General features: G+C 43.7%; 1 protein-coding gene across 1 annotated transcript in view; it reads right to left on the bottom strand.

Moving 5' to 3' along the window:
• LOC140730157 (uncharacterized) overlaps positions 1–23,361 on the bottom strand; it is a 177,343-nt gene that overhangs the window by 13,257 nt on the left and 140,725 nt on the right. Inside the window, exons 7-10 of the mRNA XM_073050286.1 lie at positions 15,492–15,758; positions 13,689–13,774; positions 9,354–9,511; positions 2,383–3,475 (exon numbers count right to left, since the gene is read on the bottom strand). Coding sequence (XP_072906387.1) covers positions 2,383–3,475; positions 9,354–9,511; positions 13,689–13,774; positions 15,492–15,758 — 1,604 coding nt within the window. The remainder of the gene's footprint in view (positions 1–2,382; positions 3,476–9,353; positions 9,512–13,688; positions 13,775–15,491; positions 15,759–23,361) is intronic.

Here is a 23,361-nt window from a genome sequence, read left to right as displayed (position 1 = left end):
GGATGTTAGAAGATAAATAGTTTGCTTCATACCAATAAGTTCAAGTACAGGAGCAAAAAGGCCTGATGTAGGGGTTCAACCCAAAACGTTGGCAATTTCTGTCCCCCGACAGATGCTGTCGAAGAGCTGAGTTCGACAGCAGATTGGTGGTCTAGGAACAGAAGTGGCTTGTAGCAAAGCCTTTGTAAGATCATACCTGTCTGTATCAAAACTGTCTGCAGTTTTTGGTCTCTTTCCTAAGGAGGGAAATACTTGATACTAAAAGAAGAGCATAGTAAAGAGTGTAATGACTTGGTATGGATTGGCAATTAGTGGACAGACAGGAAATCTGATTCCTGGGATACCCGGACTGCAGCACGAGGAGAGATTAGGTCAATAAGTTTAGAAGAATAAGAGGGGATCTAATTGAAATTACAATGTTCTGACACAACTAGAGAGATTGGACGCAAGGAGGATGCTTCCCTATGGTGAGATGTTTTGAATGAGGGGTTATGGAGAAGAGATTAGTATGGAAGTATGGAGGATTTTTTTCACTCGGAGGATGGTGAATCTAGTGTCTGAGGGCTCAGGGCTTGCAGAGGGCTATATTTGAAGGAGCTAGCCAGTTTCTAGTCACAAAAAATATCAACGGCTACAGGAAGAGAGTATGGGATGGGATTGAGTAAGATGATTAGCTATGATTGTTCTGAATGTTAGAGCAGGCCTGAAGAGACTCATACTATCTTTTTTATTCCTATATTTGTGATGAGCTTTAATTACTTAATTAAATTATTATAATCTTAGACAACTCTATCTACTTAACTTTATTTTTCATATCAAGCAGCATATTTTCCGTATTGTCCATGCTTATTAACTTCCCAAGCTTTGCAACCTGTTCATTAGGGTTGTTAAATGTTGGAGAGAGTTGTGGGACCTCCAGGTCTTGACCTACTGATTGGAGAAATGTAAGGTTTCTCTGTCCCAGTCACTGCCCATTCTGTATCATGTGGAAAATCGTTTCCTGGTCAGCAACTGCTCCAGGAAGTATCAGTAATGAAAATACATTTGAATATAAAACACAGTACAGACCCCTCAGCCCACAATGTTGTTCTGACCTTTCAGCTGTTCTAAGGGCAATCCAACCATTCCTTCCTACATTGCCCTCTGTTTTTCTATCATCCATGTGCCTACCTAAGAGATTCTAAAATGCCCCCAATGTATCAGCCTCTGCCAACACCCCTGGTAAGGCATTCCACACACTTGCCACTCTCTGTGTACCTCTGACGTGCCCCCATCCTCCAATCATCTTACATTTATGCCCCCTTGTATTGGCCATTTCCACCCTGGGAAAAAGTCTCTGGCTATCCACTTGATTTACAACTCCTATCATCCTGTACACTTCTACCGTCACCTCTCATCCTCCTTCACTGCAAAGGGAAAAGCCCTAATTTATTCAATCTATCTTCATAACACATGCCCTCTAAACCAGGCAGCACCCTGGTAAACCTCCTCCGCACCCTCTCCAAAGCTTCCACATCCATCCTATAATGAGGCGACCAGAACCGAGCACAATATTCAAGTGTGGTCTTAGCGGGGATTTTTACAGCTGCAACATTACCTCGCACTCTTGAACACATTCCTCTGACTAATGAAGCCCAACAAACCATCCACTCACTTCCCTGCTTCATAAATTTTAGTCCTCTCGACTAGTGGTTCCGCATCTCTTGTCAACCAGGGTTCCTTCACCCTGACACTGAGTGTTACGTACAATACCCTTTCTGTGGATACAATGAAACTCCCAAGTACTGGTTCGATCTCTGCTGACAGTAATTACCAAGTTACCAGTTATATCTGACTGCCTAAGTAGCTGCTAAGTGTCACTGCCAGGCAATTGTTTCCATACTGGGACAGGTAGTTCCAAGTTGTTTCTCACCACCCCACCCCCCACCACTGATCCATGCGGATTGACTACGAACACAACGCTGGAAGAACTCAGCAGGTCAGGCAGCATCTGAGAGAAAAGAGTAGCCAACGTTTCGGGCCGAGACCCTTCATCAGGAATGGGGGGGAAGAGAGGACCGTAGCCCATTCTTCCAGCGTTGTGTTCGTATTCTTTGATCCACAGCATCTGCAGTTGTATTTTTGATGCTTATTGACTTCCTGCTATCAGCTTCTTCCCTTTTTTCTTGGGTTTCTTAAGAATAAGCTAAGTAAGAAACCCTCTGTATACTGTAAAGAATTCTTGTTTTCTCTTTCAGTATCCCCTCTTACTGTTTCATTTGGAGGTAGTTACTATTATATTCCTGTAGTTATTGACACCTATCCATGTCTAATGACTGTGCCTATGTTGGGATTGCAGAGCAGCCCCAGTGCTGTCCTTTTCTCTGGTGAGTTGAGCATTACCTGGTGCCTCAGTACTAGCAGTGGTTTCAGAGTGTTTAGGCAGACCTTTGAGCTTCCAGATGCCTTTCTCTCAGTGTTTCCTGTCAATTGCTGAGCTTCCTGTTCAGACAGTTTATCACTTGCCAGTGAAGTTTCTGACGGACTGTGTCTGTTTCTCATGTTTTTTCTCGCAGCGGGTTCCTGAGGACCTTGTTTGGTTTTCTTGTCTCTTACAGTGTCTCCAGTGGCTTCCTGAGGACCCTGTCTGACTTTCCTGGTCCTCTCAAAAGGGGTTTCCTGGGAATCCATTCCACCTTTCTTGCCTCTCAAGAGGGATTGCTCCTCTCTTAGTGCTGGGCTTTTCTCAGATCTTGGACTAGACTTTTCATCTGCTGATAACAAACTTTCCTGAGAACCCTGCTTCATTTGTTCATATGTCAATGCCCAGGTACCCTGAGGACCCTGCGGGTACAGGTCCTCACTTTGTGCCAAACTCTCCTGGGAACTCTGTGTGGACTGATCCTCTCTCAGCACCAAAGTTTCCTGAGGACTCTGTGTGGACGAGTCTGCTCTCAGTGCTGAAGTTTCCCGAAGGCCTTGTGTGGTTTGATCCTTCTTCAGTGGGGAAGTTTCCTGGGAACTCTGTGCGGACTGATCTTCTCTCAGTGCTGGAGTTTCCTGGGAACTCTGTGCGGACTGATCTTCTCTCAGTGCTGGAGTTTCCTGGGAACTCTGTGCGGACTGATCTTCTCTCAGTGCTGCAGTTTCCTGGGAACTCTGTTCAGACTTATCTTCTCTCAGTGCTGGAGTTTCCTGGGAACTCTGTGCGGACTGATCTTCTCTCAGTGCTGGAGTTTCCTGGGAACTCTGTGCGGACTGATCTTCTCTAAGTGCTGGAGTTTCCTGGGAACTCTGTGCGGACTGATCTTCTCTCAGTGCTGGAGTTTCCTGGGAACTCTGTGTGGACTGATCTTCTCTCAGTGCTGGAGTTTCCTGAGAAACTTGTGTAAACTCTTGCACTCTGACAGCAGTTGAAGAGCCCACCTTACAGTGTCTACGCGGAGACTGTGGGTGTAGGGCTAGGAAAAGTTTCAGACTCCCCAGTAGTAATGACCTGTGGAATAGAGGAAAGTTCTGTGATGATAAACTGATATTTTGTCCTATCTGCAACAGCAAAATGTCATCCAGCTAATTTACTGCCCAATCAGTCCAGCCAGTTTAGCTGAAACACCAGGATGAGAGGAGTTGACAATGCTACGAACCAGTACTTATTTATCAATAACCTGCTCCCAAATGCACTCTCTGGGTTTTGCCAGATCAGGTGAGAGTGACAGCTCCTGAATCCAGGAAGAATTTGACAGAGTATACTATCAAAGTGCTTTGAAACAACTAAAATCAATGGGAATTAAGGGGAAATACTCAGTGATTGAAGTCATACATTTAAAGTTGTTGAAAAGCAATCATCCTGAGTCCTGGAGTTGATGTTATTCAGCTGTTACATCAATGGCCTTCCTTACATCGGTTATAGAACAACACAGCACAGAAACAGACACTACGGCCCATGCAGTCTGTGCTGACCACAAAGCCAGTTTAAATTTAGATTGTATCTTCCTGCATGTGATTTACATACCTCATCGCCTGTCTGTATAAATGTCTCTTAAATGTTGCTATTCTAACTGCTTCCACCACCTCCCCTGGCAGTGCATTCCTGGCACCCAACACCACTCTCTGCGTGAGGTGCCTGGCAACCTCCAGCATCTGGAGAAGGAATGAGAAGTGCAAGTGGCCAAAGTGCTACACCTGCCCTTCCCCTCCTCCCTCACCTCCATTCTGGGGCCCAAACAGTCCTTCCAGGTGAGGGAACACTTTAATTGTGAAGCTGCTGGGGTTCCTGATGTGGGCTCCTCTACACTAGTGAGACCCATTGTAAATTGTGGACTGATTTGTCAAGCACTTCCACTCCATCTGCGAAATTCAGAGCTTCCCGGTGGCTAAATATTTTAATTCTGATTCTCATTCCCATTCCGCTATGTTGGTCCACGACCTCCTCTTGTGTCAAATGAGGCCACCTCAGGGTGGAGGAGCAACGCTTTATATTCCATCTGGGTAGCCTCCAACCTGATGGAATGAATGTCGATTTCTCCTTCTGGTTAAAAAAAATCCCTCCCCCTCTCCTTTTATTCCCCACTGGCTTCTTCTTCTGACTTCTAATGGCGGACCACAGTCCAGCTTAAAGGTGTGTTACCGCCATCAACTGGGCTGGAGTGTGGTGTAGAGAGTTGGAAATAAAACCCCCTGCTATAGACAATAGGTGCAGAAGTAGATCTAAATAACCCCAAAAAGCCCTATAGATTTTAAATAAAGACAATATTATGAATTAAAGTAACTTCCATAACTTAAAGTTTTTAAATAAAAACTGTCAATCCCAAAGCTAGTAGCGTAGCTTGCATTTGCTTTCATTCAACCTTGTATGCTTCACATTGTAATAGAATGTGTTTAACTGTTTCATAATGACAAAACCTACACACCCCAGAGTGATGTTTTCCAACAAGATATGAGCAATTAAGCATAGTCTGCTCAATTCTAAGTCGTTAATATAATTCCTTCCCTTCTTGTCTTACCGCCTTCTCCCATCAATCCAACAGTTTTGTGTATTCTGTAAAGAGGTCTCCCCTTGTGCCCATTATCCCACAATCCCCTAATTCTTAGTCCCACCAACCCCTTAGCTTTTTTGGAGCATTCCATCGTGTACTCCCAGCACTGGCTCTTGCCCAGATTTCTAACCTCCTATCTTCTCCTCCTCCCTTCCCTAAACCCTAGCCGTGCCCTAGCTCCCGGCACTGTCCCCAAAACCATCCCAAGCAATTTTAAAACCCAACCAAGTCCGAGCATAGGCACAGAATGCTGGGCATCACAGTGGCGTAGCGGTTGGCGTGATGCTGTTGCAGCTTGGGCCATCGGAGTTCCATCCCAGCATATCGTCTGTGGGGGGGTTTCTGCGTCCTCCCTAGGGGTTTTCTCCAGCTGCTCTGGTTTCCTCCCACAGTCTAAGGGAATGCCAGTTAGTACGTTGATTGGTCATTGTGAATTGTCCCGTGATTGGGTTAGCGTTAAATCGGGGGGGGGGGGGGGGGTTGTTGGGATTTGCTGGGCTGCGCGGCTCGAAGGGCTGGGAGCGCCTATACCCTGCTGTCTCTCTAAATAAATAAAAGGAAAAGTTTAGTAGATCAAGCAGCATCTATGGAGAGGAATGGAGAGTCAACGTTTCAGGCTGAGATCCAGCAAGGGGGGCAGAAGCCAGGATAAGGAAGTGATAGAAGGTGAAAGAGTGCAAGCTGGCGGGTGATCGATGAGACCAAGGGGGGGGAGGAGGGGCGAGGTAGGAAGGTGGGTGGACAAGGGAGAGGGCTGAAGAAGTAGAAATCTGATAGAGGAGAGTGGACCATGGGAGAAAGGGAAGGAGGAGGGGAACCACAGGGAGGTGATAGGCAGGTGAGGGGAAAAGAAGGGGTGAGAGGGGAACCAGGATGGAAAAAGAGAGAGGAGGGGAAGGGAGCGGGGTGTGGGGAGGAATCACCAGAAGCTAAGGAGGAATTTTTTTAGCCAGAGAGTAGTGAATCTGTGGGATGCTCTACCACAGACTGCAGTGGAGGCCAAGTCCTTGTGTATATTTAAGGCAGAAGTTGATAGTTTCCTGATCGGTCAGGACATCAAAGGATATGGCGAGAAGGCAGGTGTATGGGGTTGAGTGAAATCCAGGATCAGTCATGATGGAGTGGCAGAGCAGACTCGATGGGCTGAATGGCCTAATTCTGCTCCTATGTCTTATGGTCTAAGCTTTTGATTTGCTAAGTGGAAGGTCTAAATCCCAGGTGAACTTTTAACAGCTTCTTTGGCCAAACAATCAACCTGTTGTTCCCCTTAACACCTCTATGTGCAGGAACCCATAAGAAGACATGTAGATCAATACTTTGAATGTGAAATAAAGTTTGAAGAGCTTCCAGAAGTAAGTCTGACCCACTGCTAGAATGACCTATTTTAAGAGTGAACAGTTGACGTTTTGGGCTGAGATGCTTCATCAGGACTGATGAGGGGTCTTGGCCTGAGAAGTCAACTGTTTATTCACTTCCGTAGATGCTGCCTGGCCTGCTGAGTTCCTCCAGCATTTTGTGTGTGTTACTTGGAGTTCCAGCATCTGCAGATTCTCTCATGTTTGTGGCCTTATTCTGAATGTCTCCTTCCAGTTTTAGACTTGCCGAAGGGGTAGATCCCCTCAGCATCTACACCGCCAATGCCCCTCAGCGTGAAGGAAGTCAACTCTTGTTCTTCTAAACTGCAAACAGACCCAATTACTAAACCACCTCCTATAAGACATCACAGCACCCAAACCAACCCCTAGTGAACCTCTGCAGCTCTCTCTCCTACATAAGCATTTCCCTCCTTAAAAAAACAGACTGAAGCTTTATGCAGTTCTACAGGCTGGCTTCACCAACATCAAGTACACATATCAACTCTTCCTTATTTTTGTACTCCATTCTCTTTTCGGTTTCATTTACCTCAGTAATTACTTGCTGCTTGTGCAGTTAACATTCTGTGCCTCATGTATGAAGACCCTCGGATTCCTCTGTACAGCAGGTCCTACTCCCTCTCTACTCAAACAATATTCTGCTTTTCTATTCTTGGAAAGTGGATGGCCTCGCACTTGCTGGCTTCGTAGTAGTAGTGAAATCACTTGAGTGGAGTATAATGTTCTCCAAAGGGGTTGTCTACAGAGGGTCTCCAGAGGCCAATCTGGGATCCACATATTTCACCCTTAATGGAGAACGCCTTTGTGTGACTTTGTTTAATGTGGGGAGGCTGAAACCACATGGACTTTGATAGATCAGTGTCAGGGTCTAGTTGAATAGAATGCAAGATGGCTGACATAGTACTCCTTGCCAACCCTTTGGTGGTTTTTCCACAACCTGCTTTCTCGTCTTCCTTTCCTTTCTTCATTCTGGCTTAGTATACTCAACTCCTTCATAAAGTAAATTTGGAATTGCTGTCGCTATGGTCTAATTCTGCTATTTCTTATGGTGTGCTATTTCCAAAGCCTCCTGGAAATCCAAATACGATCTACTTCCTGGTTCCCCTCTCACCACCATGCTTGTGACATTCTTGAAGGTTTGTTAAACACTATGTCCTTCTTATAAAGCCACAGTGACTCTGCTTGATTGTATTATGCTAAATTCCCTGCTTTTACATTTTAAAGAGTTTCCGGGAGACTGATGCAAGATGAATTGACTTATTCCTGCTTTCTGGCCTCCTTTCTTGAACATCTTGTGATTTTCTAATTTGCTAGTACATTTTCCAAGAATTATAGAATTCTGTAAGTTCATGGCCAATGCGTCCTCTATCTTTGCAAATGCTTCTTTTAAGACCCGCATTGTGGGCCATCAGGTGCAAGGGGTGCCATTCTTTAGCTCCAGGCATGTGCTTGCTGCCTTTCCTCTGTTGACTATAATTGTTTCAAGTTCTTCCCTCCCTTTTAGCCCCAGAATTTCTACTGTAATTGGAATGAAAGGGTGAAAAGTGTAAAGTTTAATTGGAACATGAGTCTTCACTCAGAGGTTTGTGAGAGCGTGGAATGAGCTGCGCAAGTGGAGCATGCAAACTCAATCTAAATTAAGAGAAGTTTGGATAGGTACATGGATGGGAGGGGTATGGAGGGCTTTGGTCCGAGTGCAGGTTGATGGGACTAGGCGATTTAAATGGTTCAGCATGGACTAGACAGGCCAAATGGCCTGTTTCTATGCTGTACTTTTCTATGACTCTATCAATGCTTTAATTTTTTTTACTGAGGAAACAGATGCAAATATTTGTTCAAAGTCCTCGCTAACTCCTTATTTTCAATGATCAATTCCTCCTCTTCAACCTTGAAAGGGTCAACATGTGCATCAGTCATTCTCATCCACAGAGAACCTCGGACTGCCTGGTTTTATATTTCTTGCTAGTTCCCTCTCATATAACTATTTTATTTAGACATTTGCTACTAATCTTTATAGCACTGCATGTCTTTTCATGGTCAAGGGCTACTGGATTGGGAAACATGTACGTATCCTATCCTGGAAAGGGCCACTGGACAGGGCAATGTGTATGTACCCTATCCAGGAGAGATTTTTAATTATATTTTGTTTAGAGATACAGCACAGCTCAGTGAGCCCATGCTACCAATTACCAAATACAATGAATTAACCTACTAAACAGTATGTTTTTGGACTGTGGGAGGAAACCAGAGCATGCGGCGGAAACCCACACGGTCACAGGGAGAACGTACAAACTCCTTACAGACAGCAGCGGAACCGAAGGGGGGTTGCAGCCACAGTAATAGCCTTGCGCTGTTACGTCACCATGCTGCCATTTCTTTTACCTTCCCGACATGGGAAAAGGAAGTTCTCTGATTATCATGGGTTCAGTCCCAGTCGAAGGCTGTAGCCCCAAACGGAGCCCACATCACTAAGAGTGTGGTCACTCTGGGAAACCTTTATGCACAGTCACTAAGTACCTCTCTGCTCCTACCACTGTTGGGATGAGTGGAAGTAGATGCTTCTATTCAGGTTCAAGTAAGACTTTGTGTTTGTGCAAGTAAGACTCTCCCTTTGTGTTTGGTGCATAGTATCTCTCTTTGCAGGCATTCAGCACCTTCTCCCTTTGCATTATATCAGGAGCATTCAATGGGAAACAATATACCCCTGCAGGTTCATCGATAAGGCTTTGTGAAAAGAATCACTAACTGATAGTGTAAGGAGCCCTACAGGATTTTCTGCTCCTGGCAACAAAACTCATGATGATCGTATGAGGAGTGGAACAAGTGTGTCTCAATCTTGCAATGGCACTGACTTAAACCAAATGCTCCAAGGGCTATGGTGGAATAGCAGCTTAGCAAGCTGGCTCCTTCTGCACTCGTTGTGGTAATCGGTATAATGACAGATCCTCTCCTGTGGTGCACGCACTTGTTTGGGGTCCTAGGGTTGTGGACCAAGAACAGTCCAGCCTGTTCATATCCGATGACCTGCAAAAAGTCTCTGAGGTGCGGCTGGTTCCAAAGTGCAGCAACTCCCTTCTCCGTTAGTTTAGGACACATCATGGTGGACGACTGAGAGTTTTCCAGCTGTAGCAGGACAAAAGAGAGAAGAGATCAAGGCAGAGAGAGTGAAACCACAAACCTACTGAGTGACATCTACATTCTTCTGTGAGAAGTTAAGAAACAGAATTAGGTGTGTTGAGCCAGTTCCACCATTCAATAAAACCAAGTTTGATTCTGTCTCCAGTTCACTTTCTTGGCTAGCCCTAAATCCCAATTTACCTAGTATTCAAGCATCAATTTATCAACTTTAAGTATTTTCAACAACTGAGTTTGCACAGCTCTTTGAAGAAAAGAATTCCAAAGACCTATAACTCCCTTACATAAAGAAACTCCTGCCTGACTCCTAATTGGCTCAGTCTATCCTGGTCTAATACCCTGGCACTGTTCACTCTCCTCCAGATTGAGGTAAAGCCTCAGAAGTTCTACTGACTCTTATGGGGCAAAGAAAACACTTACAGGACTGTGCAAAAGTCTTAGGCCTATAAATAGCTAGGGTGCATAGTATTGTATTTGTCAATGTGGAGCAGTAAATCTGACAGGAGCAAAGGATTTTGGGAATGGCAAGAGTGCAGCATCGTGGGAGGGGTGTGGGGCGTGAGACAGGTGACAGAGAAGGAGTGCCAGGGGTGGGGTTGATGTGGGTGTAGACACATCCAGCCCTGAGACATCAGACAAAGTTATCTGATTGCAAACAACTGGCTTACTGATCATTACAGAATGTTTCTCTGGTGCTTCCTGCTCCCTCTCCTCTCCCTTCCCCTTTTCCCAACCATGATTCTCTTCTCCCTGCCACCTTCTCACTCTCACTCCACAATAGAGACTAATATCAGATCAGCAATACAGTGCAATACATAAAATTACTTCAGTACTGTGGAGAAGTCTTTGGCACCCTAGCTGTATACAGTGCCTTGAAAATGTTTTCAGCCTCCACAACTATTTTCACATTTTGCTGACTCATTTTTAAAATGTAAATATATTGAAGCTAGATTTTTGAGCTAATCTACAAAACATTGTCAAATCAAAAGAAAAATTCCAAATCCTGTCAACAATTTACTAAAAATTAAAAACCAAAATTGTGAGACTGAAAAAGTATTCATCCCCTTTGTAGTTACTACGCTAATTTCCCTACCTTACCAACTTACCCAATTTGTTAATGTCAAAAATTGGAGGATTACCTGCTTTCAATCAATTCATAAGAATAAACACCCCCTCTCTCTGGAAGGTCCAAAAGTGTGGTAGATTTTCAACAGACCAAACCAAAATGAAGATAAAAAGAGTATTAAAAAAAACCATATTCTTACCTGTAAAGACTTTGCAAAGTGTTACTTTGCAGATACTGTAAAGATATTGGAGAAGGTCTTGAAGTCGAATGAGACTGAAGAGGAACTTTTTGGGGTCAACACTAAACATCATCCAGGTTATACAATCCCTATCATCCCTGTGGTGGAGGGAGCATCATGCTATGGGGATTCTTTTCAGCAGCAGTGCTGGAAATCTACTCAGGAATGATGGGACCATGAGTGCTGCTAAATACAGAGAGATCCTGGATAAAAACCTGCTAGCTTCTGCTAGAAAGCTTAAACTAGGGAGGAAGTTTGTCTTTTAGCAGGACAACAACCCAAAGCACACTGCCAGAGCAACCATGGAGTGGCTTGAAATAAAGAAAATTGATGTCCTTGAGTGGCTCAGTCAGAGTCTTGACCTTAACCCAATCAAACATCTCTGGCAAGACCTCACGACTGATGTCCACCGCCACTCTCCAACTAACCTGGCTTGGCATTTTTTTTTGTAATTAATTTTTTTATTGAAGTTCATCAAAGAAACATTTCCATAAGATGTATTCCAGACATTGTACATGTACATCATATAAATCAGAGTAATATGCACACCATTTAAGAATTTCAATATCTCCCTCTAGATTATATTCTTTTATAGTGGTTTTCCATATTTTAAGAGTCAATTTCACCCATGGGTTATCAATAGTATTTATGTACCTTTGCAGGTTGTTATCAGCCAAAATTGCTTGTATGGGGATGGGAAGTACCCGCTCCTCAATGTTTTTCCATTGAGCGTCATATGATGGGTTGCACCAACATATCACAGCTCTCAACTGTGCTGCAAAATAATAATCTCTAAGAGAAGGCAAGCCCCATCCCCCTTTTCCTTTGCTAATTGCAAAGTTTTGAGACAAACTCTAGGCCTTTTACCCTGCCAAATATACCTTGATAGCATCTTGTTCCATGCATTGAATTGATTTTGATTAATCTCTATTGGTAGGGACTGAAAGAGATATAACAGTCTGGGCAGTATATTCATTTTAATAGACTCAATCCTTGAACTGAGACTGAAAAAAGGAATCAGGCTCCATTTTGCCACATCTTCCTTAATTTTTTTTTATATAGAGGCTGATAATTACATTCTGATAATTTTGCCAAATCCTTTGGCATAATGATGCCCAAATATCTGAAAGACTCTGTGTGCCATGTCCAGGGGTATCGACTTTCAATTTCTCTTGGTGGGCTATAGTAATATGAAAGTAATTGGGTTTTATCTATGTTGATTTTATATCCTGATAATTGACCATATTGTTCAAAGGATTACATCAAATTAGGTAAAGAGTATGTTGGTTGCCCTAGATAGATCAAAATGTCAACCTGGCATGGCTTGAGCAATTTTGCAAGGAGGAATGGACAAATCCTGCTCCATCACATTGTGCAAAGCTAGTAGATACTTATCCAAAAAGACAACTGGCTGTGATAGCTGCGAGAGATAGTTCAACCAAGTACTGAGCAAAGGGGAATGAATACTTTTGAACTATTAACATTTCAGTTCTTGAATTTTTAGTTTTTCATGCTTAACAATTTTCCCTGTTTTTTGGGCTCTTCTGTGAAACACAAAAAAAAAATCTCAGTTAAATTGATCAAACTCCTTGGTTATAATACTCATTTATGTAAACAATTTCTTGGGGACTGAATACTTTTTCAAGGCATCGTACATGTGCATACAACTTTTGCACAGTAGATTTACCAAACATGATTTTTCCTTTGTAAACTCATGTTGATTTTGCTTAATAATAATTTAATTATTTTACTGCTCTGTTCTCATGTCCATAATGATGTCCTGCATTTTGATGAAAAAAGTTGTCAGGCTAACTGTGTAAAGTTTCCTATTTTTTTCTTTTCCTCCTATCATATAAATATCAGTGCTACACTTGCATCTTCTAATCTGCCAAAATCATTCCTGCAGTGCAATATGAAACATTCTGAAGGCACTTCTGGAATAAAACCTAACTGTTTCTGGGAGACTGTGTGCTAAGCAGACATGTGAAATCTTTTGCCTTATGTTTGTAGATGAGTTTACACATGGCAGTGCTCATCTACAAACGATTACACATATCATGTAGAACTTCGAGACCAGCACCATTTGGCCTGTTCATTTTATTCTCAGAACTAATCATCCCAAAAAAAAACCTAAAATGCCTGCAAAACTTGTGTACAAGGGCGTCCTGTATATGTGAAGATGCATGATCATTGATAACAAAATTAACTCTCATTTAACTCTTTACTACTGCCCACTTTTGGAACGTATACTCGGAAGGGAAATGCTACCTTTGCAAAACAGTCATGACACCATCCTCAGGAACACTAAAAGGCAATGCTGTACAGTATTGACCTGAACTTTGCAGTGGTAATACTGGGAAATCTAACAGTGGTCATTGTGATTCCTCCTTGAAACAAACAGCACTTCAGATTTTTATGCAGTGCTGGGGAAAGAGGGAGCTGTTTCACAGACCGTAATATGTAGGAACAGAGTTAGGCTATTCAGCCCATTGCATCTGCTCTGGTCACAGGGTGGGCTTCAGCTTAATGTGGCTTGACCAATGTCTTTCCAAGCCAAATAAACTAATGCTATAGGTGAAATTTTAAATTAAAGAATGGCAGGGAGGGTTATGGTGAGAGGAAATTTAGAAAACTGAAGAGAAATGCAGGGTAATATAATGCAGGGTAGTATAATTGGTAATGGTAACAGAGTCTGTCACGGAGGAATGTAAAATGAAAGAAGAATGGTCAAAAGTAAAGGGGAAATGGTTGAAAGACAACACTGAAGGCTAAAATTAGACTGTGTCCCAGTGACAGGCTGGTACAAAGAGTGAGGGTCTTGTAGAATCTTTCAAAGAAACAAGAGGTGAAATCACACATACCAAAGTGATGAGCTGCTCTAATACGTCACAGGTCAGGGGAAGGATCCAAATTAACGCATTGATACACTGATTACTGGCACTGAGATCTGAAATCATACAAAGACATAAACCGGATGAAGAAAATCTATCATCATCTGCATTTTTCAATCACTAGTGTCTGGCATATTGCATCTCCCCTGGCCAGGCCTTTCTAAATGTCATTTTAATATGCTTTCCAAGTTGCATATCGACATACCAGCCTCGTAAAGTTCTCCATTGCAGGACAGAGTGTAGGACCTATATCCTGAAAAACGAGAAAGCTGACAGCTGCAAATGGAATGCTGCAGTGATGTGACACACGCATGCAAAATTGGAATATGAGCACTTTAAAAATCAATCCAGAGACATTTTCATTCCTTCTACATTTTCTTTATCCATCTCTTTCTGTGCATGTTCATTTCATTTGTACTTAATCACTCTAGCCCTCGGCACTGCTACAGAGCACCCCTTTAATTCTTTTTCCCTTGCAATCTGCAAGTCTGAATTTGTGTAAAAACTGTTCATCTATTATATTCATAGAGAGATACAGGACCTCCAGGCCACTAAGTCTACACCAGCCATCAATCACCCAATTACACTATCCCAGTTTATTTTCTCCACAATCCCATCAACTCACCCCAGATACTGCCACCCACACACACGAGGGGTAATTTACAGTGGCCGATTAATGTAATCGCCCACAAATGTTTGGGAAATGGGAGGAAACTGGAGAAACTTGGGGTCCCAGGGAGTATGTACAAACTGGTCAGAACTAACACTGAGGCCATGTTGAGCCTGACTCCTGGCTCTGAGAGACTCTACGTGAGATCCTAAAACTTAGAGCACAAAGTACTTTCAGAGTAAACTAATGCTCAGCAATATTTTGTTCCAGTCTGTGGGGCTTCAAGCTTGGCTGAACGGACAGGATTTATAAACTTCTAAACATAAATACTTTTAGATTATTTAAGTTCTGACCAAAGTTCAATATACTAGCAAATGATTCTGAATATTTTTAAAGGCTTTTCTCTGTCATTTAAAATTATGTTCAATAGAAAATGCATGTTGCAGCAACTGAAACTGCAACTGTGTTAGCTAAAACTACATTAATCAAACATTGTTTAATTGATGAAATTTTCTGAGAAATTAAAAATGAAATTCATATTAAAACATTAGCTCATGAGGAATGTTATTTTCTATAATATGAAAATAGTCTTTGAGAAGAGACTTAACAAAAGATATCAGATTAGGAAAATTTTTGGGCAGCTGGGTCCTGAATTGGCGATTGTGTTCAAAGCAGATATTCAAACTCAGGTAATAGGTTAACAGTACAACTTGGCAGACAGCGTCGTGTCGTTGATGTGTGGCAGTGAGCATACTGAAGCACTGGTGTGAGATGAAGGATAGAGTGTGATATGTAATGGAGGAAGAAAGGGAGTTGGCGTGATGAAGGGAGAAAGGGTGTTGGTGGGATGTTGGCAGTGAGAGTGTGAGTGTGATGGAGGGAGTGAGGGTGTTGGTGGGATGGAGGGAGAAAGGGTGTTGGTGGGATGTTGGCAGTGAGAGTGTGAGTGTGATGGAGGGAGAAAGGGTGTTGGTGGGATGGAGGGAGAAAGGGTGTTGGTGGGATGTTGGCAGTGAGAGTGTGAGTGTGATGGAGGGAGTGAGGGTGTTGGTGTGATGGAAGTAGAGTAATGGTGTTGGTGACTGATTAGTTCAACCGGTAATGTGTTGTTGGAGCCTACATCAGATTTGCTGAAAATTGAGCACAGTTAATTTGGGGCTGACCAATTACAGCGGCAATGACTTGTTGTGCATTTTGAATCAGCCTGTCTGGATTCCATTGTGGGAAAAGAATGGCCACTGGACTGGCAGGGGAAAAGGTTGGTGCACGGTCCTTCACAACATCAGCATTCGCTGCCTTCCTCCTGGTCAGCTTGTCCACTTTGGGTGGGAATGATGGGAATGGCTGGAAGTGAAATCCCAGTAACTGAAGCATGGAATATATTCCTGGAATGCTGATTATATTTGTCGTCAACTTCACTGTGCAACGATCTGTGGGGAGACAAAAAGGTGGCAAAATCAGAACCTGCATCAGATTAACGAGTGTTGCGTGTTCACATTGCAGCTCCGTCACTGATCCACCACACAGTCACAGATTCATCCGCAATCAATATTATTCAATTGCTGCTATTTCATCACTGCCGCCCACTCCCTACCCCTCACCCTTTTCCTGTAGGGAACGTACTCCAAAGCTGCAGAATGGTGGAGCCTTTCATGCTCGACCCTTGCCTTGGCTTCACTCTGTGCATCATACACACACACACTGCATTTGTGTGCCCGCCACTATTCTAAGCGCTCACAGCTGCAATGCCTCACTGGCCTTTAGATAAAGGCCTTTTAGACATGGACAAATGGAACAAGTTAGGACTAAAAGCTAACTGGGAAGAGGAAGGCTCCGAGGGAAGTAGGTTCAATAACTCAGGAGGAAATAAAAGAGCAGAGGCACCAGATAATGAGGGGGGAAATGACAACCATAGTGTGACAGGCCAGGGGACAAGATGTAAACAAAAACACGCTATACAGAACAAATTCAGAGCAGTAAATATCTGTAAATAATCAAAGCCTATTATTCTTCTTTGAATGTATGTAACATTTGCAGTAAGGTAAATTAGTTGACAGCACAGATGAGAGAATAAGAGTAATAAGTGAAGTGAAATACTGTCATGTGATTGCAGAGTGACCCGACAATTTTCCAGGTTATACATTATTCCAGAAGACAGACCAAAGGGAATAGGTGTTGAGCACCTCTGCTACACCTGCCAAAAGTGGAGCTTCCCAGTGGCCAAATATTTTAATTCCAATTCCCATTCCCATTCCAACATGTCGGTCCATGGCCTCCTCTTGTACCTCGATGAGGCCACCCTCATGGTTGAGGAGTAACATATTCTGTCTGGGTCCCCTCCAACTTGATGGCATAAATATTGATTTCTCCTTCCTGTAAAGAAGTATTTTCACTTCCCCTCTCTCCTTCTTCTATTCCCTACTCTGGCCTCTTACCTCTTCTCACCTGCCTATCAACTCCCTCTGGGTTCCCTCCTCCTTCCCATTCTCCTCTTGTCCACTCTCCTCTCCTATGGGATTCCTTCTTCTCCAGCCCTTTATCTTTTAAACCCACCTGGCATCACCCATCACCTTCTAGCTATCCTCATTCCCCTTCCTCCACCTTTTTATTCTGGCATCTTCCCCCTTCTTTTTCAGTCCTGAAGAAGGGCCGCAGCCTGAAACATCGACTGTTTATTCATTTCCATGGACGCTGCCTGGCCTGCTGAGTTCCTCCAGCATCTTGTGCGTGTTGCTTCGGATTTCCAGCACGCTTTCTTGTGTTTGAGGAGGTGGGATGGTGATTTTAGTCAAGGAAATTGCTGAGTTGTAATATAGAGGCAGTGGAGAGTGATGTGAAACCAAGAACAGCAGGGGACGGTAGACACGGGTGGGAGTAGCCCAAAGATGCCCAAAATGATGATTGCTTGCTAGCTCAGAACATAAACGGGGAAATATCAAGGGCATGTTTGAAGGAAATTGACAAAAGCCATGGGAGATTGGATGAACCAACATAACAAGGGTATTGTAGTGGAAGAATTTGTGGACTACATCAGAGAGCAGTACTTTGTGCAACCTACCCAGGAGCAAGCTATTTCGATTTGATCTTTCAGAATGAGGAATGATTAATAGGGACACTGTGGGTAAACATCCCCAAGGGAGTGGTGGCCTCAATATGAAAGATTTCCAAATGCAGTTTGAGGATGAACACCTAAGTCCATAACCAGTGTTTTCGACATAAGTTAGTGTAATTACACTCAATGGCCACTCTATTAGGTACCCCTGTGTACCAGGTCGTTAATGCAAATATCTAATCAGCCAATCATGTGGCAGCAACTCAATGGATAAAAGCATGCAGTCAGGGTTGTTGTTCAGACCAAATATCAGAATGGAGGGAAAGAAATGTGATCTAAGTGACTTTGGCCATGGAATGATTGTTGGTGCTAGACAGGATGGTTTGGGTATCTCACAAACTGCTGATCCCCTGGGATTTACACACACAACAGTCTCTATTATTTACAAAGAATGGTGCAAAAAACAAGAAAAGAAACATCCAGTGAGTGGCAGTTCTGTGGGTGAAAATGCCTTGTTAATCAAGAACTTAGAGGAGGATGGCCAGTGGTTGAGGCTGACAAGGAGGCGACAGTAACACAAATAACCGCGTGTTACCACAGTGATACACAGAAGAGCATCTCTGAGCACATATGTTGAACCTTGAAATGGATGGGCTACAGCCGCAGAAGACCACGAACATAGACTCAGTGGCCACTGTTATTAGATATAGGAGGTACAGAGTAGCAGATAGAAGGGAAGAGCTTCAGCCCCTACTGGCCTGGGCAGGAAATGGGAGGGGAGAGTGTGAAATAGTGTTAGTTTAGAGGGAAAACTGCTATCTGAACTGCTAATGACTAATATTGTTTTATCCGCCATTGTTCCTGTACCTAAAAAGACCAAGGTAACATGTCTGAACGACTGGCGTCCTGTTGCACTCACCTCAATAATAAGCAAATGCTTTGAGAGGCTGGTTAAAGACTACATCTGCAGCATGCTACCACCAAACTGGATCCCCTACAATTTGCCTACCAACACAACAGATGATACAATAGCCACATCTTATACATCTGGAGAAGAGGGATGCTTATGTGAGAATGCTGTTCTTGGAACTACAGTTCAGCATGCAGCACCATAATTCCCTCCAGGCTCGACAAGAAGCTCAGAGACCTCGGCCTTCACCCTACCTTGTATAGCTGGATCCTGGACTTCCTGTCAGTTCGCCGGCAGGTGGTAAGAGTGGGCTCCCTCACTTCTGCCCTTCTGACCCTCAATACAGGTGCCCTCAGGGTTGTGTACTAAGCCTCCTCCTTTACTCTCTGTATACCCATGACTATGTCGCCACCCACAGCTCCAATCTGCTAATTAAATTTGCTGATGACACTACACCGATTGGCCTAATCTCAAATAATAACGAGGCAGCCCACAGAGACGAAGTCATCACCCCGACACAGTGGTGTCAAGAAAACAACCTCTCCCTCAACGTCGCAAAAACAAAAGGAGTTGGTTGTGGACTACAGGACAACCCCTACAGACATCAATGGATCTGGGGTTGAGGGGGTGGACAGCTTTAAGTTCCTTGGCATAAACATCACCAAGGATCTCACATGGTCTGTACAGACTGGCCGTGTGGTGATAAAAGGCACAACAGCACCTCTTTCATTTCAGATGGTTGAAGAAGTTTGGCATGGCCCCCCAAATTCTAAGAACTTTCAACAGGGGCACAATTGAGAGCATCCTGACTGCTGCATCACTGCCTGGTTTGGGAACTGTACTTCCCTCAATCACAGGACTCTACAGAGAGTGGTGTGGACAGCCCAGTGCATCTGTAGATGTGAACTTCCCATGATTCTGGATATTTACAAAGACAGGTGTGAAAAAAAGGGCCCGAAGGATCATTGGAGACCTGAGTCACCCCAACCACAAACTGTTCCAGCTGCTACCATACAGGAAACGGTACCGCAGCATAAAAGCCAGAACCAACAGGCTCCGGGACAGCTTCTTCTACCAGGCCATCAGACTGATTAATTCGTGCTGATGCAACTGTATTTCTATGTTATATTGACTCTCCTGTTGTACATAATATTTATTATAAATTACCATGATTACACATTGCACATTTGAACGGAGACATAACGTAAAGATTTTTACTCCTCATGTATTTGAAGGATCTAAGTAATAAAGTCAATTTATCATCATCTTAAAAGTGAAACTTCTCACCCATGTGGGTACTGCCTTCAGGGAAGAATGACAGTGTCAATCATCAGAAGTCGTGCTTCTTTGGGTTATCAGCAGACTGATCCCAAAACATTTGTGAGTAGATGCAGTGAGACAAAGGGAAGGATATTGTAGTGTCACATTAAGATTACTGTAATCTCTCAGTATCAAGGAAGGGGTTTTCATCAATGAGGAATTCTGGTCTCTTTATCAATTGTTAAATTCCATGTCAGGACTTCCACACCGGCCCATTATAATGTAGAAAGGCAGCAGAAAACATCATTACTCCAAAGGGCCATAGTGGGGTTACAATGCATGGCATCTAACCTCTCGGACCTTCTAAGTGAGGGTGCTGCTGAATGCAGGTGTGGTACCAACACTGCAGCCTGGTGGCATATCTAAATGGAAAAGCTGGTTGGCTCACTGCTTATGCCATGGAGAATGAGTTACATCCTTTGCAACTTCAGGTAGGTAAAGGTTACTCACAGTCTAATTGCAGAATTTTACAGTTTATTCTGCTGAGCAAAGGCGAGGGTGTCCTCACTGTATAACCAGTCAGAATTACTCACCATCAGAGGGTTAGTAACTCTCTGATAGTCATCATCATTATGTGCTGTGTCGTAAGACATCGGATGATCATGATTGTTCTTGGCAAATTGTTCTCCAGAAGTGGTTTGCCATTGCCTTTTCTGGGCAGTCTTTTCAAGATGGGTGACCCCAGTCATTATCGATATTCTTCGGATATTGTCTGCCTGGCGTCAATGGTCACATAACCAGAACATGTGATATGTACCTGCTGCTCATATGACCATCCACCACCTGCTCCCATGGCTTCACGTGACCCTGATCGGAGGTGGGGGGGAAACTAAGCAGAAGCTACACCTTCTGTGCGACTGAGCTGGGAGAACCACTACAGCGCATCTTCAACATGAGCCTGGAGCAGAGAAGAGTACCCAGACAGTGGAAAACATCCTGTATTGTCCCGGTACTGAAGAAACCACAACCAAAGGAGTTGAATGACTTCAGACCTGTTGCCTTGACGTCGCACGTGATGAAGACCATGAAGCGGCTGATAATACAGAATCTGAGGCCACAAACCAGGCACGCCCAGGATCCTCTTCAGTTTGCGTATAAGGAGAAGGTGGGAGTGGAGGATGCTATCACGTATTTGCTGCACAAATCACTCTCTCACCTAGAGGGTGTCAGTTGTGCTGTGAGGATTACATTCCTTGACTTCTCTAGTGCCTTTAACACCATCCAGCCCAAGACCTTAAGGCACAAACTAACGGAGATGGGAGTAGACTCTCACATGGTGGATTGGATAGTGGACTACTTGACAGATAGACCTCAGTATGTGCGGTTGGGAGACTGTAGATCTGACACGGTGGTCAGCAGCACAGGGGCGCCGCAGGGAACCGTACTCTCTCCGGTCCTGTTCACCCTGTACACATCAGACTTCCAATATAACTCAGAGTCCTGCCATGTGCAGAAGTTCGCTGATGACACGGTCATAGTGGGGTGTGTCAGGAATGGACAGGAGGAGGAGTATAGGAAACTGATACAGGACTTTGTGATATGGTGCAACTCAAACTACCTGCGTCTCAATATCACCAAGACCAAGGAGATGGTGGTGGACTTTAGGAGATCTAGGCCTCTTATGGAGCCAGTGATCATTAATGGAGAATATGTGGAGCAGGTTAAGACCTACAAGTATCTGGGAGTACAGTTAGACGAGAAGCTAGACTGGACTGCCAACACAGATGCCTTGTGCAGGAAGGCACAGAGTCGATTGTACTTCCTAAGAAGGTTGGCGTCATTCAATGTCTGTAGTGAGATGCTGAAGATGTTCTATAGGTCAGTTGTGGAGAGCGCCCTCTTCTTTGTGGTGGCGTGTTGGGGAGGAAGCATTAAGAAGAGGGACGCCTCACGTCTTAATAAGCTGGTAAGGAAGGCGGGCTCTGTCGTGGGCAAAGTACTGGAGAGTTTAACATCGGTAGCTGAGCGAAGGGCGCTGAGTAGGCTACGGTCAATTATGGATAACTCTGAACATCCTCTACATAGCACCATCCAGAGACAGAGAAGCAGTTTCAGCGACAGATTACTATCGATGCAATGCTCCTCAGACAGGATGAAGAGGTCAATACTCCCCAATGCCATTAGGCTTTACAATTCTACCGCCAGGACTTAAGAACTTTTTAAAAGCTATTATTAATGCTTTTTGAGATAGTGATTTAGATGCATATCATATTTTTTACTGAGTTAAGTATTGTATGTAATTAGTTTTGCTACAACAAGTGTATGGGACATTGGAAAAAAGTTGAATTTCCCCATGGGGATGAATAAAGTATCTATCTATCTATCTTGTCCAAGGGTGACCTGCAGGCTAGCGGATGGAACGATTTACACCTCCTCTGGTAGAGACCTATTTCCATCCCGTCACCCATCTCTGATAACACTTGGCTAAAGATGACAGTTTATAATAATGCACATCCTTAATTATTCAACAGGGTAAGGGTTTAACACAATTGTGCCTAAGACACAGGAGCAGAATTAGGCCATTCAGCCCATTGAATCTGCTCAGCCATTCCATTACGGCTGATTTATTATCCTTCCCAACCCCATCCTCCTGACCTCCCCATAATCTTTGACACCCTTACTAATCAAGAACCTATCAACCCAGCTTTAAACATACCCAATAACTTGACTTCCTCAGCTATCTGTGGCAACAAATTCCACAGATTCGTCACCCTCTGGCTAAAGAAATTGCCCTCATCTCTGTTCTAAAGGGACAATATTTGATATGGTTCAATGAGATGGCCCCTCATTCATCTAAACTCCAATGAGTACAGGCCCAAAACCATCAAATGCTTCCCATATGTTAACCCTTTCGTTCTCAGAATCATTCTCATGAACCCAGTCTGACCCTTTCCAGTGGCAGCACATATTTTCTTTGATAAGGGAACCAAAACTCCTCACAATATTCAAAGTGCAGACTGACAAATGCCTTACAGTCTCAGCTTTACATTCTCTCGTCCTCTCACAACGAATGCTCACATTGCATTTGCCTTCCTTACCACCAACTCAACCAGCATGTAAACCTTTAGGGAATCCTGCACACAAGCTCCCAAGTCTCTTTGCACCTCTGATTTCTGAATTTTCTCCCCATTTAGAAAATAGTTTACACCTTTTTTTTTCACCAGTGTATGACCATATACTTCTCTACACTATTCCATCTGCCACTTCTTTGCCCAGTCTCCTAATCTGTCTAAATCCTTCTGTAGATTCCCTGCTTCCTCAACACTACCTGTCCTTCCACCTACAGTATCTTCATATCATTGACAAAGCTGTCAATTCTGTCATCCACATCATTGACATGTAACATGAAAAGAAGCAGTTCTGAAAGTGAGCCCGGAGGAAGAGACTTCCGTTATTTCCACTCTCTGCCTCCTGCCAGTCAGCCAGTCTTCTATCCCTGCTAGTATCTTTCCTGTAATACCATGGGCTCTTACCTTGTTTAGCAGCCTCATGCGTGGCATCTTGTCTAAGGCCTTCTGAAAATTTAAGTATACACCATTGTATACTCTCTGTTGTCTATCCTGCATGCTACTTCCTCAAAGATTTCCAACTGATCTGTTAGGCAAGATTTCCACTTCAGCCTATTTTATCATGTGCCACTAAGTACACCGAAACCTCATCCTTAAAAATGGACTCTAATATCTTACCAACCACTGAAGTCAGGCTAAGTGGCCTATAATTTCCTGTCTTTTTCCTCTCTCCCTTCTTAAAG

Source organism: Hemitrygon akajei, chromosome 7, assembly GCF_048418815.1.
Source record: "Hemitrygon akajei chromosome 7, sHemAka1.3, whole genome shotgun sequence".
Taxonomy (NCBI): domain Eukaryota; kingdom Metazoa; phylum Chordata; class Chondrichthyes; order Myliobatiformes; family Dasyatidae; genus Hemitrygon; species Hemitrygon akajei.
The sequence above is the reverse complement of the archived record's forward strand: the minus strand, read 5'-3'. Positions and strand labels throughout refer to the sequence as shown.